General features: G+C 42.3%; 2 protein-coding genes across 2 annotated transcripts; both read left to right on the top strand.

The window, feature by feature from the left end:
• Positions 1–1,720: 1,720 nt before the first annotated feature.
• On the top strand, positions 1,721–7,550 carry mpc2b (mitochondrial pyruvate carrier 2b). Its single transcript, XM_076263307.1, has 5 exons — positions 1,721–2,074; positions 3,799–3,839; positions 4,213–4,297; positions 4,646–4,757; positions 6,822–7,550. The coding sequence occupies exons 1-5, from the start codon at positions 1,981–1,983 to the stop codon at positions 6,859–6,861; spliced, it is 372 nt and encodes a 123-aa protein (XP_076119422.1). The 5' UTR covers positions 1,721–1,980; the 3' UTR covers positions 6,862–7,550.
• A 4,234-nt stretch (positions 7,551–11,784) lies between these two features.
• Positions 11,785–19,403, top strand: nxpe3 (neurexophilin and PC-esterase domain family, member 3). Its single transcript, XM_076263296.1, has 6 exons — positions 11,785–11,960; positions 12,985–13,198; positions 13,611–14,419; positions 15,585–15,652; positions 16,168–16,374; positions 17,549–19,403. Exons 2-6 carry the CDS (start codon positions 13,094–13,096, stop codon positions 18,118–18,120), a joined length of 1,761 nt encoding a protein of 586 aa, XP_076119411.1. The 5' UTR covers positions 11,785–11,960; positions 12,985–13,093; the 3' UTR covers positions 18,121–19,403.
• The last annotated feature ends 1,547 nt before the right edge of the window (positions 19,404–20,950 follow it).

Genomic DNA, 20,950 nt, shown 5'->3' with positions numbered 1-20,950 from the left:
CATCTGTCATGACACATGTAGGCCCGCACGTGAATGTTGAAGTTGCAGTAGTACCCATATCATTTAACTAATTTGTGCTTTCATATTTCACAAAATCGGGCTTTCAAGTCAAATTATTATAACAGGTCATTTGTACAGGACATCTCAAATCTCACGTGTCACAAAAAGCCAGGTGGAACATCAACCATCTGAAACAAGCTGCTTGTTGTAGACTAGCCTACTTTTATGAACTGTTCCGATGTATTTACACGGTAACACGGCAACTCCCTAAAATCATAGCCTACCACATGCCAAGAAACCAGTTTGAGCTCTTTTACAACCTTTTATCCTTTTTTCAATGATTTGTTGTTCTTTGTGTAAGGAAATGCACAATATGTAGGCTATTTTTTTTCTACAGACCTATAGGCTGTCCCAGATAGTAAGGCTGGCGGACCACTGTCGGTCCATTGGGGGCATCGCTGGCATTTTGCTCATCGGTTCTCTGGCGATCTGCTGGCGGGTTGCAGACAAATTGCCCAATATGTTGCCACTATTTTTCATTTGTTCACTTATACTCCATATATAATTTGATTAACTTTTAATATTCATGCAAGTCAAATTTAAAGAGATGGTGGTCCAACGGCGGACCACAAGCGGTGACGCCTATATCCGCTATAGACCAATCTGATTTTGCTATCTGGAGTATTACAGCATCTGAGGCTGCGTGTTTGGTGCATACTTCATTGTCATGTCAAGACCATAATTTGGAATCGATTATTAATATCATCAGCAGAGGGTAGTATTGAGGTGAAAGGAAGATTGTCAGGATCATATGCTGATAGACAGGGAGAGAGAGAGAGAGTTAAATTTGCACTTTGCCTTTAAAGCAACACCAAATAACTTTCCCTCTGTCGCACGCACGCTATTTGTTTATCCAGCACCGGCTTTGCAAATAACGATGTCCACAGACAAGGTAGAATATTTTGCATCATAAAAGTACGATGTATTGCGACATCAGATGCAAGTAAAATGTGTAGTTTCTTATGTCTCATTCCATCGAACTACAGATCCGCTACCTGATCTTGCAAACTTAGGCTACATAGTGCGGTTATAGCCGATAGAGGGCCGCGAAGCGAATGCAGAATTGCCGTTCACCCTGTTACGAGTTTAGAAACATTATTTTAAGGTATAAAAAAAACTATTTGGTGTTGCTTTAATGCGTGGGCATTGAACTCGGGGCATTGTCATATTTTTCTTCTTCATTCAAAGAGTTGCTGCGTAAAACACCTGTTTTGTCTTCCACAGAGATAGGCTTTCATAGTTTTCATGCATTCAGGTTCAAACACCCCTGGCTCCACTGGAAATAAAGGAGCTACAGAGTAGCCTATTGTTTTAAAAAAAAACTGCAGTAAGAGATACATTTTAAAGTAGGATATCACACATTAGCATCTGCATGACAGCTTTACTATATTAAATGAAATGAAACTCTGAATTGGCCCAACCCTAGGCTACATCTACACAGATAAAAACGTGATTAAGATGCACATTATTTTCACTGAATACAGCACCTTTACGCTAGTTTACGCCTAGCTGTTTTAAATTGGGCATCGACTCATAAATCCCGCCCTCTAGTCCATCCTTAAACCAATCGTTTAAGGAGGACTGGTTTCGTTAGCCAATGAGGGGTGGCCTCTAGGTAGGTTGAGCCTCGGCTACTGCTGTAACCTTGTGATGAGGTCCTGAATATAGCTTAGCATAGTATAGCACATCACAACAGTGGTGTTGTAGAGGAAGGTCGATAGGAGGACAAAACAGAAGAGTTTCTCATTGGACATTGTATGACCGCACCATATAGTATAGACAAGAATATACGACAGAGGATACATTGTGCATTGGTTGAAAGACCATTGCCCTTGTTTTTGAGTCGGCCGCTAGGTTTAGATCGTTAGCCTGTCATTTAATTTGCTAGCTAGCTCCAAACGTCAACGTTAGCTAGCTGCCATGGCACTGCTGAGAGCTTCTTACCACCGAATCCTGGATAGGATCGAGCATATGTTACCGGCTAAACTGAGACCCCTGTACAACCACCCGGCAGGTAACTGTTACCGTTAATGCAAATGCTATTAGTGTGACCACTAACAAGTCATTGATACCCCTCTGTCTCGCCTCGTGATTAGCTACTGTGTTGGCAGTCAATGCGGCCCAAATTCTGCTTAGCAAGTTGTCTCGTCTCCATTAACTTACAAACTAGCAAGATTGGGGTTTTATTAATGAGCTATAATTGTACTTGCAAATGTATCCGCCGGCTATTCTGACACAGTTTATTGCCTTACTACTTACAGTCCATTACTGTTTGGTCTCTGTTTTTAGTAGCTGCACTGGCGGTAACATTGCTGTAAAACTAATGCGACTGTGTCGCTGCAGAGAGGGGTGTGTGTGCTCCCAGGGTCACACACACACACTGGGGTGAGAGACGTGTGTGTGCTCCCAGGGTGTGTGCTGTAAAACCAAGGAGTAAAATGTAAATGTAAAATGCGACTAACGTTAGTTGTTCTGCATCCATACAGATGCAAGACAGTGTTGTAGTCTGCCTCTAAAACATGTTGATGCACTTTTTACGGAATTTGGCCTAAGAGGTCCCAAATACAACCATGCTAATCTTGGCTAACGTTACCACTGTATAATGTTAATAGTCACTGGGCAAATAAACCTGACTCTCATAAATGAGATCTACTGTGTGTTAATCTCAGTTTCTCCCTCTGACCACCTGCGCTTCTTGTACCGTGAAAGATGCATCTCGTTCTGCACTGAAGAGTGAAGTGTGTACACTATATACCAGACAGTATATAGCTTGTTTGACTTGACCTCCTCTCCCACAGGTTATCAGTGGCGATAACTGGTTTGCTCAGTTTGTGTGACATGTATGGCAACTTTACCAGCCAAGGTGACTAAGGACGTATTTTCACGGGGAATTTGCAAAGGCTAATTTCATAACAGCTGAATGGCCTAAGGCCATGCACTTATAATGACTTGCCACCTTTGATTATTGACTTTAACTAATAATCCACCAACAACACGCAAGCCTACAACAGTGTTCGAGTTAGTAATTTGACTCCTCAATACTGAAGTTTTGTTTGTTTGTTTTTTGTTGGTCAAAAACCCTTATGAGCCTCCCTACCTGTAATATGAGAGTGTCCATTTACCAGTTACCGTAGTCAGATGTAAATTTCCACATACCTGTATGTAGTTCACAATGCATTGTGCAACGACGGTCAGTGAAATCCTTCAATTGGGACTTTTATGTGTTTAAACAGGGGTTATGTGTTATCTACATGTTTTAAAATCAATATGGTGTTCCCTGGGCATTTCTGTTAAACATTGATGAACCATACAGAGGTTGAGCAATTATGAGAAAGTGTTTGTTTGCATTTTGAAAGATGAGAGTTTGTGCCTCATGTCCATTTATGTTGGAGACTGTAGTCTTGAAATGCCAATCAAAGATCAGCTGAGCTCTTTAGATTGTTATTGCACAGTGATCTAATTACTTTGCACTCGTAGATTTACTTCATAGGCTTGTAGCCCCTAATTAACTGTTTGTTAGGACTAATGCTAAGCAGTTAAGAGCAGTGATTTACCAGCATCAGAAATAATTGTGACTTCTGTCAACAAATCTGTTGGCTGTTTCTCTTCCAGATAGTGTAAACATCTTCTGTAGTCACTGCATGCATGCCATTTAAATATTGTGATTGTTCATTGATCAACTGACCTTTGCCGGACCATTTTAGTGAAGGTATGTTTGTGTTTACCTTTTGTCCATAGGTCCAAAGACAGTATTCTTCTGGGCACCCATGTTCAAATGGGTAAGGAAAAGCACCTATACATACCAACATCTACTCTGTAAATTCTCTAGGATCAAAACATGTTCATTTATATCCATATCAGATGCTTATCATCAACTTTACAGATATCAAGTGAATGGGTTTTACTAGGCTTGAAGTTCTCAGACACTGTACCTGAATTTAGGTGGGGGTTGGGCTGATGACTAGGTGACGCGTGATGACTCCGATGGCACAGGATCTCTCCTCCCTTTAAACCCAGTTTATGCATTTTAAAACCTAATCTGTGTTTGTGTAAACCTATTCTGTGCATTTAAGAGTTTGAGATCAAGACAAGGGTGTTAAAACGCACTATTAGTTCTGATTAACTCCCGTGTGTGTTGTTTGTGTTCTGCAGGGCCTGGTCGCCGCTGGGTTTGCTGATATGACACGACCTGCAGAAAAACTAAGCGCCTCCCAATCTGCAGTGTTGACAGCTACAGGTACAGAACCATTGCAGATCCTCCTTGGGGAGAGTTTTTGTGTCCATGCAATTTTTAATGCTGATACTTAATTTGTCTTGTAAGGGAAAGGCCATAGAGGCTGGACAGTCTTGGTGTGTTCCCCTGGCACACTGCCCAGACACGGTGTCACATCTGTTGTTGTGGAAGATTTATGCTCTGTTACTGGAGATGAAGAGCTTTATTGAGATTAAGAGTACTTTGAGACTTAACAGAAATTAAATTGTGGTCAATGTGATGTTGTACAACATAACTATTTTATGCCTCGTTTGATCTGTTTTTGTGTCTTTTATTCTGTCTGTCTTACGTCATATTTCAATTGTGTCCTAGGGCTTATTTGGTCCAGGTACTCCTTGGTCATTATACCCAAAAACTGGAACCTGTTTGCGGTTAACTTCTTTCTTGGCGGTTGCGGAAGCTCCCAGCTGTACAGAATATGGAAGTGAGTTGCCGCCTTTGTCGCCCATTTCACAATTGTCCCCATAGCGACGCCATCTTGACATCCCATAATAGGTCCCTTTGAGCTTTCTGATTGTGTTTCCTTTGGACATGGCTCTCTGTGTGCCCTTTTTTGAATAATCCCACCATTTTCTGTGGATCTCAGTGGGGTGTTTGTGCAAGTGCTGAAGTGTTTCAGAGTTCAGAAGGGTTCAGGGCACAGTAGGTTTTTCACTGACTGGCATTATATGAATGACTGGATTTTGTATAATTTTAGATTGGTAAGGAGGTTTAACAAAGCTTCTACCTTAATTATGGGAAGTCACACATGCGTGCCTGCTATTAGATATGATTATTTTTTATATGGTATGATGCCATTGCTCTTTGAAGGGTAGAGCACACTTTGACTTCATGAAGTGTTAATATTCACCTACATCTACCGCCGTGGGGATAAAGGGTGTTCCAACAGTTGTATATAAGATTAGATTAGATAAGATGCTATTTTGTTGATCACAAGGGAAACTAACTCTCACAACAGCACCGTCCTGTTAAAACAGTTTGTCAATGTAGCAACAAAGGGAGGAATTAAAGAGTTTGAAGGTAGGTAGAAACAACCCTCTGTGTGTCCCAGTTAGGGGAGGTCAATCTGCCACTGAATGTGATTCTCAGCTCAACTGGGGGTGGGGGGTAGTGATGGGTAGTGATGGGTAGTGATGGGTGTGTGCGTACCATAGCATTAATTCCTGCAGGCGCCCCTGCCTCTTATGACAAAGTTAGTTTTCCTAGCAAGCTTTTTCAGTCAGTGGGCATCCTAACCTCTCACACCATGCCTGCACTGTTATCAGTGCGCATTGTGTTGTGTTCAAGTGGCTGGTGTAGGAACAGAAATTTGTCTAGAGATTGTTTGAGAGATGAAGTCTCAGCCAGCCAGGAGTAGAGTCAGAAATCTCAGAGAGCTTTATTCACGAATATCCAGAGACCTACGTCGTGTTGCTAACAGACGCAGTCTGATGCAACCAACAAGGAAACACAATTTATACCCCCCTGACAAGTCAGACAAGACATGACATCTCCATTAATGGTACGCAAACCATTTTACAACTTAGTTACCCAAGAGTTGACCATATCTATAAGGTTGTATCCCATAACGACCGACATCTATGGAATCCAGTCAAGATTGACCCCAAGACAGTAAATAAGGTCTTGGGCGCCAGCCCGCCGGAGCAGGGCTTACACAGACTCCTTCGAAGACACACACACACACACACACACACACACACACACACACACACACACACACACACACAAAGCATGGCACACACACACACACACACAGCATGGTTGCACAAACACCTTGAACATGGCATTCCACAGATGTTACCTCATAAATCTCTTCTTCACTTTCTGCTTACAGTAGCGTCTCTTTCTTCAACATGTGCACAGACCATACCAAAAGTGTAAATGGTTGAATATAGCACGCACATATATGGTGAACACCTTTAAGGCCAACATTTCTTACTACACTGGCACCCATTGTTCTTATTCAAGCGTCTTTGGTTGTTGTTTTGACTGAAACTGGTCATTTGTTTGAGTCCATAGTACATACCTACGTACCCCTTCCACTCAAGGGTCGTCCATGCAGCATGTGATGACGCCGCTCCGTACCTTTATCTGTCTTGCACGTCCTTCTCATTGTTAGGAAAGCATAAACACAGTCCTTGCCGTCTGAGTCGCCGCGACACGAGGTTAGAATTTTGTGGAGGTGCGTGGCGATTCGACGCAGAAGCATAAATCCGCCTTTAGCGATAAAAACGGCATCAAAGAGCCATAGTTTTTAGTGTGTTTTTGAATTATCCTGCCCACTGCCAAGATAAGATGACCAACAGGATCAGCCTCAGTTTCTACATATGACATATTTCCTACCTTTGTGGTTTTGATTAACCTGACCATACTTTAAATAAAAGCAAGTCAATGTATGCATTTAAATGTATTTGCATTGATTGAACAATGCATCTTGAAAAGTGTCTCAGTGTAATATATTATGTATTTATCTTATCTTTTTTTCCAGGTACAAACAAGAACAAAAAGCCAAGGCTGTTGAAGCTTGAAGTTAAAAACACCTCACCAATCTGGTCCCTTGGATTGAAAGGGAGCCAAGCACCTCTCCTTTAAGGCACTCATTATACACATCAAATATCCACCCAGTACTTCATTCCTCAGGCAACTCTGTTCTACAAAGAAGGGACAAAAAAAAAGCCCATCTGTAAATGTTCCGCTCTCTTTTCCTTAGCACCAGAAATCATGTTCTCCCAAATGCCATCAGAAGTGTAGAGGCCAAATGGCATACTCCCTAACTTCAATGCACACCTGGAAAAATGAATTGTCCTTGACGCACAACATTTTGACACTTTTTAAAAGCGGTAACTTCATACATTGACTTATTTTATGACTGTATATTAAATTAATTTAACATGTTATCATGTACTTGAGGAACGTATTAGGTTCCAGATTATCTGTTTGCATTGCATTCAAACATGTCATAGTACAGAGTACATAGTACACATCTGAATCTTGGAGATGGGAGAGATGCGAGATGCTGTTTTAAGGAATGTCTCCAAAATAAATTTTAGAATGGTGTCTCGGTCATCCATGGACTTAAGGGAGTTTCCCATGATTTGTTTGAGCTGTTGTAATGTTATGGTATAGTGATGGTAGAGCAATTCCTCAGAAGCTCAAGGCTTTATAGCCGCTGAATGCTATTTCAAGGAATGTCTCCAAATAAATTTGAGAAGTGTCAGCGTTCATCATACTTATTTCTTATCATGCATAATGCTTTTAATGATTTCAGAATTTTTTTTTTTTTCAGATCATTGGTGTTTTCGTTGTATATTACTGTAGAAACAGATCAGGTACATTAATGATTACAAGTCCAAATCACTGCAGGACTGAAATATACAGAAGTAACAGGAAATTACTCTTAAAGGTACAGTGTGTGATTCCAACGGTACTTTAGGTGAAACTAAGCAAAGTGGTCACCATGGTCCTCTAGTTGTCCAGTCAAGGTGTTCTCTGAAACCTTGAGTATTACACAGTCCTTTGGTTTATTCCAAGTGTGTGTTTTAGAGATAAAGTTAACCAGTAAACCTCCTCAAAGCCCTCTGGCTTTCTTTTGTTAGGAGAATGAAGCCATGAGTCTTAGCAGGTTTACCACTTACTCAGAGTTGTCACTGAACCACACTGGAACCACACTGGAATAACCCCTAGCGCTGTAAATTAGACACAAATACAAAGGCCATACTATTGGCCAAATGTTGTTATGGGATCAGAGGGGAGGGATGCCATTGTTGTTGGCATCCTTCAAACATCAGCAACCTTTTGCTAGAATCATGTACTCTGCCTTTAAGACCAACAAACGTCCAACTTGCGGTTAATTTCGTCCTCAGTATCTCTGCACCAGGAGTATTTTCTCCTTATTCATTCTTGTAAGGAGATGAGAAAAAGGAAAATCATGACTTCTTTCTTCGTAATTCCTGTGCTGACAGGAATTTTGTAGCTGTAGATTGTGCCACTGTACCGTGAGCATATGACCGATGCAGTAAGTACATGTGTATTTAACCCCAGGTAGCAATAATATTTAATAACTCCTGTGCTTTATACACTAATCACTTTGCTTTACTATTGCAACTGGAAATCATTTAATTAAAAAATATAGATATGTACTTTAAGGTCTGTTCAATGACTGATGAGTGATTACTTATGAATTAAAGGTGCTGGCACATAAACCAGGGCCCTATGTCTTACTTGAATGGGCTATCTCATCTTTATTTTCATATGAACGTTTTTTGCATCCTCAGTTGTTTTGATGTCAGTTACATGATATGCTCCACTAGAGGGTGACAAATGTTTAAAGTCCAACCAAAGCAGTTCACTTCACAGAAGACAATTGACTTAAGCTGAAACCATAAATGATTATTGATTAACACAAATTCTTTGAGCCTTTCTCTAATTGGGGCAGCCGTGGCCTACTGGTTAGCGCTTCGGACTTGTAACCGGAGGCAAAACATAATATTCCTCCCTTATCTCTAAAGAAGAATGAAATAAAAACAATCATGTCATACGTGGAAAAAACACATAACAGTTCATCTTCTCGTTCATTTCAATACTCTTAGATCATATCTGATATTTGACTTTCTGTAGCCATTCAGCATGCAAAGATAACAGTCATTGGTCTAAGACACTGTGAGAGAAAGTGGAATAGAACATTATGTCCAATATTCCAATATGTGGTTTAATGTTATGCATTATGTCCAATATTCCAATATGTGGTTTAATGTTCTGCATTTCTCATTAGTGGGTCAATTTGTTACTAACAGTATGATTCTATAATGACTGTATGATATCTGTACTGTCCCTGTGTACAGTATATCTGTGTGTGACTGTATTTAGAGATAAGCGGGAATATTATGACTTTGCAGTGTTCCACTGTTCTGCATGGCTGCATCAGTAGCTATCTGCTCCGGATTGCCAGGTTGCCACTAATCAGGGTCTGATTCAGTGTAGTCCACGTGAGATGGGATGACCAACGTCATCTACCGTCAGCCTGGAAGGATACTTAAACCCTAACTATTTCCTTGTCTAGTTAGAGCAGCTGATGGATCTTTAGGTGAAGTCATGCTGTCTCTCCCTTGATGCGCATCATTGTAAATAAACTCTGTTCCTGATTTTTCATACTATTGGTCTGACTGGGTCTCTATTAAATCTTTGGTATCAAAATTACCATCAACTGTGAGGAGGTTATGCATGCACTGTTTTGTGAGGAGGTTATGCATGCACTGTTTTGTGAGGAGGTTATGCATGCACTGTTTTGTGAGGCTGGAACTGGAAAACTCACTGGTCTTGCTGTTGATCGGGTAGGATCATGACCCTTTTATTGTTTTTAAAATGGGGTTATATTGACGCCGATGGTTAAAATTCTCAAGAAAATTCAAAAGGTTGGTGTGAGAGAGAGGGGGGGTATTGTTTAATTGTGTGATCCATCACTAGGGTGGGCAAATTACTGAGTCACTCAGCACCAGTCAGAGGCTACATTCATTGTTTTGCACTTTTATGAAGATTAAACTACAAAAATACACACCTGTAAAATGTTTTGATTTGAAATATAAAGCCATTTTCTTCAACCCAATCAAATACTATTTTTGTTCTGCCTCTGGCAATTTTAGTTAGTTAGTATCTGTTTAGTGCCATCTAGTGGTTCTTTCTGATGTGCAGTTGTTATGACAGCTATACTGTATTGTTTGATTTATGACCAGGACAACCATCTTGATAAGCAGTACATTTTGAGTTATTTGCTGAATTATCATCTTTCTACATCCTATATGTTTAAACCCTCGAAAAACATCGTCCGTAAGTTTAATAACTGCTTACTTAAAGTAGATTGTAAATTCAGTAACATTACTAGGCCTACCCACGCAGATAAATGATAATGAATAATGAGCTTTACTTTGTATAACATCGTACACGCACAGAATGCAGCTCAAAGTGCTTTACATTTGGAGCACTTAACACAATGACGATGACAATGACGGCCCCCACGACGTCTCATTTCAACAAATCTGGTCCACTGGCCTGAGTCTGACCCCTGTTCTAAACAGTGTGCCCTAAAAGTTATTAATTTAGGCCATACATGGGCAACATACGGCCTGCGGGCCACATCCGGCCCGTGGGCTTTCCCTGACCGGCCCGCGTAAGGTCCGTGAAAGAGTCCGTGAAATAGTCAAGAGCCTAACATAGAGATAATGCACGCAAATCAATATCATTGCTTTTATTTTGAAAGCGACTGCTATTTGTACGCCCATACATTTGTGCGTGGATGCATACGACGTAAACACCCTCACTGATGTGCTGGTGAATATAATTTATGCTTCTGCGTCGACACAATGCAGTTGCCTGTCGGCGTAAACCTTTCAAAGTTTTGTGTCTCTTATGTCTGCGTCGCTCACCACCGCAAAGGTTGTCAGAACGAACTCCTGCTGTTTGTTGGAGATACGAAGTGTTAATTTCAAAACGTTACTGGCAGATAGACAGTTTACATTCGGATAACCCCGTCACTGTAACCAAAATATGTCTGAGTTTATTTGCAAAGCATGCTAGCGAACTAGTATGATGCTACTACCCACAGGTTGCTTGAAGCAGCCGGCTCAACACACAGGGCGAGTTGACCAATCACAGTTTTGTGCATAAAGTTATTAAAGCAAAAACATAGCCTACATTTTTAAAATAGTTTTCTTTGTGCATGTTGATTAACTAATGACAGCCTACTATTGTCTGCTTCACATTTATTTTCATAGTCTAATTATGCATAGAGTTAATTTAATGATGGTAATGATGAAATATTGCTGAGTGTTGATGAAATGGTGGCACAGGCCTATGGTTGTACTGACTCCTTCACATTTTCATGGTCTAGCCTAATTATATAGATATTGTAGTACTTTTTTATATCAGCCTTTGAAAACTGAAAAAAAAAAAATGTCAATGTCAAAAAATAATTTTCGAGAATGAGGATTAAATACTGGACATAGAATAAATAGCCTATTGCTGTTTTTCCTTGATCTCCCTCACATTTTCATCTGTTCTTACGAGTAGTAAACAAAACCATATGATTTACTTAATGTTATACAATAACAGAATAGAATTGGACAGAATTGAGTTCAGACTTGAGTTCGGTATTTTGGGTCCGGCCCTCCGCAACAGTCCCAGTTTGTCATGTGGCCCCTTGGGGAAATTAGTTGCCCACCCCTGATTTAGGCTATGATCATGATCATCATTGTTCATATTATTTGAGAGACAGAGAAAAAATAAATGTGGATCATATCTAATGTCTGCAAGACATTATATACTGAAAATTATGAATCTAGATCAATGTCCATCTGAAGATTCATGCAATGAATCCATGCATTGTAGGCATAATCTTTTTACGTCCAAGTGGGCTTGTCCATTGCGTGACGTCACTCGATGCTGTTGAGGTTGTTATCGCTTGCATGTGCACAGTGCGACAGGCAGCAGTGGTGGTGGGGCTTTCATAACGAAGTGAGGAGACAAAGGCGATGGATCCGAACTCAGCCCCAAAATGTTCTTGATAACGTCTTCGTGTGAGGAGCTACAGAAATCCGCACAGAGGCGTCTACATTTCACAACACCGCTTAACACGGTAGGCTATCGTGCATTGTAGTAGGCTTAGCATGTTATTGCGCAAACGCTCTTGGATTATTTTACCCTGGACTGCGAAAGAGATTGTCATCAAAAATGCAGACTAGACTAGCCGGCTGGCTGAATGAACGCAGGGTAGTGATTTAGTTATCGCTTCCTGCAGAGATATGCTACTGTGTTTCAACACAACGATCACTGCTTAACTAAAAGGGAATGCCATGTTCCCACAAATATCCTGGCTCGGTTGCCAGGAGGACACAAATAGACCATCCACAGACCCATACAGTCTACGCGGGACCATATCATATCATAGCCCTAACTTGACACTAGCATTAACTGGCAGAGTAGGCCTAGGTGCATTGCACCCCGCAATTTCAAAGCAGTAACGTTAAATTGTATGTGAGATCTGAAGAAGGAGGATGAGCATTCGGACCTGCAGGGTACCAGAAGAGTTTATCCACAGGCCATATTTTAGCCATATAGGCTACTCTGGAGCAGTCGAGGATCTATGAGTGTTTTCACGACGTTCTTAAGCAACGATGTTTTCGGGAAACTGTTCGCGAATTAGACGTTCGTAGGCTATGAGGGACTTTACCTCTTACGATGCTTTAAGGGAAACGAGGTCCTTTAGACCCAGTTCCAATTGACAAAGTATGCAGTGCGTGCTAACCTACCCCGACTGGCGATTTCAAAAAGTGAACGTTATATGGGCAGCGATGGTGTCATGTGTGGGGCTCGCATAGACTTAGACATAGATCATTTTAGTTAGGCTACTCCTCGGTTTGCATTTGTTGCAGGATATGCCAGGGCTTACCACTTGACTTCGTTCTGGGTCATTCCACATCAATTCAACCAGGGCCCACGCACTTAGGTCTAAATTACCAGGTGTACTACGTTACCCAGGAGACACACTGTAAAATTACTTTTATGTAAGATCAATACTTTCCAAGATACAGCCAGTTTGCCCGTTCTCTGCCCGTGAAATTTTAATGATTCTTTACATTTGTTATGTGATGTCCCCCCAGATCATGGTAAAGGAGTCCCGTTGTTGACTGGAGTGGGGGAGGCTTCACCATGTCCTGGGGTGGGTGTCATGAAGACAGGATGTGATGTCGCGTGGGGGGATGGCAGAGAATGGCCACAGCCATGGGGGGAAACCTGTCCAAATATGCCCCCATCTTCCTCGTCCTCGCACTGTCAGGAATCCTCTTCCTCCTGCGGAACATGCATACACTGGAGGTCGGAAAAGGCTTGCTTTTCTGTTACTAGTCAGGCAGAAAGACAGACAGACAGACATTTGTATGGTTACTCATTAAACTGATTTTGGTAGTTTTGTCATGTTCTGCTCTGTTGCATTACTTACAGAAGACACACATAATGGTTTAGCACTCACAAACTGGGAAAATATATTGTTTAAATTGATTATAAAAGAAGAAATTATCATATTAAACTGTATGGCAATAAATTAGAGAGGTGATCTAGACAATGTAAAAAGGGGAAGCTAGTATTATTTAGAGCTCATGCTGATCTCATGCACTGATTTCCTTCCGCTTTTGTGCACTCAACTCTCTCACTACCCACCCCATTCTCTCTGTCTATTTTCCCCTCTATCCTCTCCTCCTCCATCATCTCTCCCTTTCCACTCAAACAGAGGTGGAACTGCCAGTCGGTGTCCTCTCTCTACCAACTCCAGAGCAGCATCAGTTCGGCCTTCAAGCCCTCTGGAGCCTTCTTGCTCCTGGACCACAACCACACTTACTGCCCCTTCCTGGGCCAGGAGCCATCCAGTGAGGAGGCCCGTGAGGAGCGCTACCTCCTGGAGTCCATCTCTTGGCCAGAGCCACCCACGGCGGGCACACCGCCGCTCCGCTTCAGCAGCGACCCGGCCCGCAGCTTCTTCGTGATCCAGCCGCCCGCCAGTGGCGCCAGAGGGGCCTCGGGCCAGTCGGTGTGGCGCGTGGGCGGCAAGCTGGAAGTGCTGGTCCACATGCAGAACTTCCTGGGCCAGCCCAAGAGGCACGGCGGCGACTTCCTGCTGGCGCGCATCTACTCGCCCGAGCTGGGTGCGGGCGCCTCGGGCCGCGTCACCGACCACCAGGACGGCCTGTACACCGTGGAGCTGCCGCTGCTGTGGCTGGGCCCCGCGCAGGTGGAGGTGACGCTGGTGCACTCGAGCGAGGTGGTGGCCGTGCTGCGACGCCTGCGCGAGGAGCAGCCCGACCGCGTCTACTTCAAGAGCCTCTTCCGCTCAGGCTTCCTGTCCGAGACCACCGTCTGCAACCTGTGCCTGCGCACTGGACCGCGCCAGCCGACGCTCTGCAACTACACGGACCCGCACTCCGGCGAGCCCTGGTACTGCTACAAGCCTCGGCTCCTGGATTGTGACACGCGCATCAATCACGCCAAAGGAGGCTACAAGAAGCACCTGCTCACCACCACAGAGTCCATGTTGTTCTTGAGGTATGGGGCATATGGAGGGCAAATCATGGAGGTATTATGTAAAACTGTAGAGAGGGAGGAAGTACTGCCCCCATTCATTTCACTGGTCCATGCTAGGCTAGCTACATCCATCTTTTTCAAAATGGCGTTTACGGGGCTGAGGCGTCCAGCTGGGATGATAACTGGATGATAACTGGCTTAAGCTAACCCACCAAATCCTGATGCCCTGGTGTAATATATAAATAGTGTGCAGGTAATTCCATAGAAAATAAGCATATAAATCTTAGATTCGACACCATGGTCATTTTATGAGTGTCTATGAGTATCATAAAAGCATCAGCCAGATATTATATTTTTTTCTTGAACAGATGCCCTAGCAGCAATCTAAATACCAACAAAAGTCCTACTCACACATTTGAGTTGACTGAGTGAACCAATCCGTAAATATTATTTTATATAATGTGATTGTTATAGTTGGACAGTGACTCATGTGCTTGTAATATTGGCAAGCAGGACTTCTCACCGTCTGATGTGTTCAAATAATGGCAGTAAAACTAAGTGATGAGGCTGTCCAACACCACACATTCAGTTGTTTTAAATGGATTTGAGTACATCAATGGGTGTTCATTTAAAACTCGAGGACATCAACATTGGGCACTTTAGCCAGAAATGCCAGTCCCAGTAGATCAGTAGATAAATGCAGGAGCTAATGCATCATTCTAACCCCATCCATCTGATGGAAGGAATAAAGGCAATTAATGACTGAAGTCTATTTGCCTGTAGCCTGGGTGTTCCCATGCTGCCTTGCGCGCGATTTGATTCACGCTGCTAAGGCAGCCTGGAGACCATGGAGCAAATTTTCGCCTGAGATAGGGGACCAATCACAGAACAAGGGGGAAAGCAAGACGATGATGAGCTATGCACAGACGCATTTGATAGACATCTGTGGCACCCAATAAACGGATCTGGGCATTTTTTTCAAATACGAGAAAATTAACGTTTGGTTCCCAGACCACGTCTCATTGAGAAGTGGTGGTGCTAGCCAGGCTAATTTGCCTGTGTGTGTCCTCATAGATTTACTTATGCATAGACTATTCAAATGTTTATCTGTGACGCATGGATCTAGGGGGGGAAAGAGACCGATGTCAGACGGGTCCAATTTTTTTCTCTTTTTGTTTTGTCACAGCTCTACTATTAAAGCTCCCATTCAAGCTCTCGGGATGGACAACATAACAATCTCACCCGCTGTCAGAGGTAGGATAAAGGGCAATCTTTTTTTTTTTTTTTTTAAATGGGAACAAAACAACGATTTAGTTAAATTAGGACAGCAGTTAGAGAACACAGGCTTCTTTGGAAAATCCAGGGAAGATAACATAGGAAATGTGAGGGTTGGAGAATAAGTCTCTCTATGTCTCGCTGAGAATAAGTCTCTCCATGTCTCGCACTCTCTGTGTTTTACCCCAATGGGAAAATGTCAAGGTCAGCTCTTGGACTTGGAATAAACTGTTTAATGGAACCACTCCAGGGGTAATGTTAATTACAGTGTACAATAACCTGCAGCTATGATCTATGTTCTCATGTCAATATAGACCATTTTGATATTTAAAAACATTGCGTCACAAATTGAACGAGCACAGATGCGTGTGAGTGTTATTGTAAGGGTAATCAATGTGTAGGCATCTGTGCCTTTAGTGCATACTGTGTGTGTGTGCGCGTGCGCATGCTTGCATGTCCTTCAGCAGATTGCTAACCCCACTTGTCCTCCGCAGAACTGTCATTGATTCGACGAGACAGGTCAAAGTTCATGCCATCTGGGTATTACTACCAAGGCTCTTGGAGGCCTTTATCTGGAATTCCCATACAGCAGTTCAATGACTCCTCCGCCATTACTCAGTGTCTGCGTGGAAAACTCTTTTACATGTTTGGAGACTCCACTGTTCGACAGTGGTTTGAGTACCTCAATGCCTTCGTTCCAGGTCAGCATTGATTTGTGTCATGTTGAAATACATACAGTTAGGAACAGAATTATTATTGATTTTCTCTTGTCTTGACCAATATGTTTGTCCTGACTGAAAATGACACTGCTACATGGCAAAAGGTTGTAAGACAATGTGATAGAAACATGGAATCAGAAAAAGAAGCGTTTTCAACTTAAATTTGTATTTTAAAAAAATGGTGTGTCCAAAATTATTCATACCCTTTTTAAATATTCAATGGAAACATCTTTATTTGCCATCACAGCTCTCAAAATGTCTCCACAATGATTCTAGACCGCACATTTTTAGCAGCAATCCAGGTTTTGAGGCAGGAATGATTCTTTGCCATTACTCCAGCCATGTGCTGACTTTTTTATGGATTGAGGTCTTGACTCTGGCTGGGGCACTCTAAAATGTTGATATTGTTTCTTGTTTGCCATTTATTTACCACTTTGGCTGGATGTTTCAGATCATTGTCTTCAGATCATTGTCTCTGATGCTGCCTATGAGCCCAAGGTTCCCTGCTTCAGAGGTTTTCCTTCAGATTATTGATGTAGTCCTTTTTTCTCATGAGGCCATTTGGTTTAACAATGTTGCCAGGCCCCATTGTCTGAAAAACACCCAAAACTAATACATTTCTGGTTGAAATTTTCACCCCATCCCAAAATGGACCACTTGGTCATTAGAGATGCTGATCATGGATCACTCTTCTCAGAGATGTTTCCATTGATTATTTAAAAAGGGTATGAATAATTTTGAACACGCCATTTTTCATAAAAATGTTTCTTTTTCTGATTCCATGTTTCTACCACATTGTTTTACAACATTTTGGCATGTGACAGTGTAATTTTCAGTCAGGACAAACATATTGGTCAAGAGAAAACCAACATTAAATCAACATTTGCCAGGGGTATGAATAAATTTGTTCCTAACTGTATCTAATTTCCTTTCATTCATGATGTTTTCAAACTCAACAATGCATTTTCATGTTGTATACACACATGTGAGAGCGTCATTTTGTTGTCTCTCTCTTCATGCAATCTGTGTGTCTCTTTTCCCCTCTCTTCCTCTTTCTGTCTCACTTCTCTATATTACCTTGTCACGTAACCCCCCCCCCACACACACACACACACACACCACCACCACACTGTCCCGCCCCCACCCCCACCTACAGAACTGAAAGAGTTCAACCTCTACAGCCCAAAGAACGTGGGGCCCTTCATGGCTGTGGACAGCGTCCACAACATCCTGCTGCAGTACCGCTGCCACGGCCCGCCCATCCGGTTCTCCACCGTCTCCGCCAGCGAGCTGCGCTACGTGGCCAACGAGCTGGACGGGCTGCCCGGCGGGCCCGACACCGTGGTGGCGCTGAGCGTCTGGTCCCACTTCAGCACGTTCCCCGTGGAGGTGTACGTGCGGCGTCTGCGTCACATCCGCCGCGCCGTGGCCCGCCTGCTGGACCGGGCGCCGGGCACGCTGGTGGTGATCCGCTCGGCCAACCCGCAGAAGCTGGATGCGGAAGTGTGCCTGTACAACAGCGACTGGTTCTCCGTGCAGCTGGACGCGGTTCTGAGGGCCATGTTCCGGGGCCTGCGTGGCGTGGTGCTGCTGGACGCCTGGGACATGACGCTGGCACACCCCACGCAGCCCCACCTGCTGCACCCGCCACCGGACATCGTCAAGAATATGATCGACCTCATCCTCTCCCACGTGTGCCCAGCCAAAAAGGAGAGGAAGAGGACGTAGCCAGCAGAGGGATCTGGAAGGGGAAGGGGAGAGATGTGTATCAAATGCAAGTAGTTCAGTGGGGCCAAACATGATTTTTTTTTGTTTTTTCATGAGGATCTACATCTTTTATACAGGATTTCCTTGAGTGTCCTTTTCCTCCCAGTCGGAGAAGAGTGAGCGCTGCTGCACTTTCTTGCCCAGAAGCACCAGCCCAAACGTGAACATGATTTGAGTGAGAACTCGGTTCTTTGTCTGAGTACTTCCCACCTCCTTTTAACAGCAATTCGCTCACAGTCTGTTTGAATTTATGGAGCTAGATGGAATTTGGGGGGAAATGAGAGAAAAGATGAGCAGTATGATAAGGAATACAGCGTAGACATTTTCAAATGGCCAAATTGTGTGTTATCTGCTGTCTGATCCATCTCTATCTTCTCTTTGTTGCTTGCCTGTCCTCTATCTGTCCTATCCTCTCTTTTGTAGTCTTCATGAAATGAAATGTAGAGTTTCATCCTCAACTTCCTGTCATCCAAAAGTTCTATCCAGATATCTCTAGTAGTTGTTGCATTAACACTGGTAGAAATCAGTTCAACACGCAAAAGACAGGACCACACTTTAAAACGGTGCAGTGTTCTACAGTCCTGCTGTGTCTTGCTGCAGATAACCTGGTCAGGGTGTGTAAAGTTGTGACATTACTCAAATGTTAAAAGGTGTAATATGTACAGGGTGGTGCTGCTGTAAATGTAAGCCTATGTTTGTATTTATTTGTTTATTTATTTATTTATTTGTTAACTTGGCTTTAAGGTAATAATCAAGAAGACAGACAATGCCTAAATGAACATTGTAAAGCAATGACATGATGCATCATGCATATTATACAGGACACAGGCATATAGATATTCTGGACATAGCACATGCCAAACTGAATTAGTCTCAACCAGTGTAATCTGCACAACTCATTGTAGTGTTTGCTTATAATACCAGTGGTCCACTGTTATGCTTTTATCATGTAACCATTTGGCTACTTGGAAATGTAGCTGCTTACTGTATACTCTTTGCCACTGTGTCATTTGTTTTATGGAAAAGCCATTACAGTAAGGGTCATTACCAAGCATCACTGGAAAACCAGTTTGACTACACATTTTTAGTTTGCCTAAACAAATGGAGTCAAACACTCAAATTGGGGTGCCAGCTAAGTTCAAATGTAAAAGACTGCTTATTTTCACTGAACCTTTTCTGTGTGCATACTTCCTTGATGGCCAATGTGAAACTTGCCTAAAATAAACTATTATGCATCCTGAGAACTGTGTTTTGTGTTGTTGAGTTATCTGTAAACAGGTACGTTCCAAAATGCAGAATGGCAACTATGCAAGAAAGCTGCTTCTGAAGCTGAGAGAACTGAAGACATAGGCTACAGATTAATCAGATTAGGTGTTTATGACATCCAGACACCCAATATGCCTGTCTGGTGTAGCGCCACCAGCTGGCCAAAGTTTTTTTTTTGGAATTTATTAACAAAATATTAGTTAATATAAATCTCATGATATCCACATGCTCAAACTGCCAACATCACCAACAGTAAGTGTGCCAGACATTGACAACACCTTGGTTAATTGTTTGGAAACTTTCAAAAATATTGGATATTATTATTATGATGATATTCACATGCCTAATTAATGTGTGTGGTATAGCGCCACCAACTGGAATTAGAAGGATTTTTTTTCATTTATTTTAGGTATTGATATCAGATTCATTAGATTAATTCAATTTAGGTGCATGTCAACTTATACTTCACACATCTACACTGGAATACACACACACACACACAGATATACACACACACTTACAGAATGTGACACACCAAAAAGGACATGTTTATTAACAAGACAAGTCAAAAAACACATGAGTCTCACTACACACCACACACATGTTCTCTGTATCAGACACACACTCTCTCTCTCTCTCACACACACACACAATAATACTGACCTGCCTGTACATTGCAATAAGAGAGATCTGCACACGCACACACAGATACACAGGCTGACACAAAAAACATTTTAATTGATGTCACTAGTCAAAACGCACACAGACACAAAGAGCCACATCATTGCAACCTACAATATTATTTGGTGAAGTGCCACCTGAGTATCATCATCACAGTGTAAAACGTCACACCCAACAGGAAGTGAGTAAGTGTTTCCAATGTATAAAATTTGCTAAACCAAATTGCACACACATCAGATGTGTGCATTGACACTCGCACCGCATGTGAGTGCATTCGTTGGTTTCCGAAATGGTAGGCCTACGGGTCGCAGAGCCACGTGTGCTCGGGCCTGTCATGGCAGCTATATTTCTGTTTGTCCCCCATGTTACCAGCCATGTATGTACTGTAGGCAATAGGCATGCATTTATTGCACAAAAAGGGAAATGCAGTTCAGTTTAAAAAGAGGCCGACTGACTGTTACAGTTGATTCCACTGTTGTGAAGTCGCTCCAATATACAACATTAATAGCCCTCTGCCAGCCAATCAGAAAATAGCATTTCTTGTCTCTTGGGGATATAGTATGTTTTCAATAATATGCCTTGTAGTTTATTTTAAGAGTTGGTATACCATGATTATTGTGTGGGTATTTTTGTATTTTCAAATGACAAATTACTTATATTTTAATTAAATACATTTTTCACATCAGTATTTTGTATTTTATTTTATTACATTTTATGAGCCAGTATTTATAGTTTGTAACAAAATAGTTTTTGATGTATTTGTGCCCACTTCTGCCTGCAGGTATGCCTGCTTTATAAATAAGATGATAGGGAAAAACATTCCAGATAAGCATTCAATAATGAA

The sequence above is a fragment of the Alosa pseudoharengus genome, unplaced genomic scaffold (assembly GCF_046254945.1).
Source record: "Alosa pseudoharengus isolate Yale_2024_CS ecotype anadromous, Long Island Sound unplaced genomic scaffold, YU_APseudo_1.1 YU_APseudo_1.1_scf_3, whole genome shotgun sequence".
Lineage (NCBI taxonomy): Eukaryota > Metazoa > Chordata > Actinopteri > Clupeiformes > Clupeidae > Alosa > Alosa pseudoharengus.
Note: the sequence above shows the minus strand (reverse complement) of the source record. Positions and strands in the feature narration are given on the sequence as shown.

Bases quoted from the DNA above. Each gene is read 5' to 3' on its own strand.
- nxpe3 (XM_076263296.1), top strand. From the start codon at position 13,094: ATGGCCACAGCCATGGGGGGAAACCTGTCCAAATATGCCCCCATCTTC. The intron at 13,199-13,610 runs GTCGGAAAAGGC...CCACTCAAACAG, and splicing joins GGAACATGCATACACTGGAG to AGGTGGAACTGCCAGTCGGT. The intron at 15,653-16,167 runs GTAGGATAAAGG...TGTCCTCCGCAG, and splicing joins AATCTCACCCGCTGTCAGAG to AACTGTCATTGATTCGACGA.
- mpc2b (XM_076263307.1), top strand. From the start codon at position 1,981: ATGGCACTGCTGAGAGCTTCTTACCACCGAATCCTGGATAGGATCGAG. The intron at 2,075-3,798 runs GTAACTGTTACC...TTTTGTCCATAG, and splicing joins CCTGTACAACCACCCGGCAG to GTCCAAAGACAGTATTCTTC. The intron at 4,298-4,645 runs GTACAGAACCAT...ATTGTGTCCTAG, and splicing joins TGCAGTGTTGACAGCTACAG to GGCTTATTTGGTCCAGGTAC.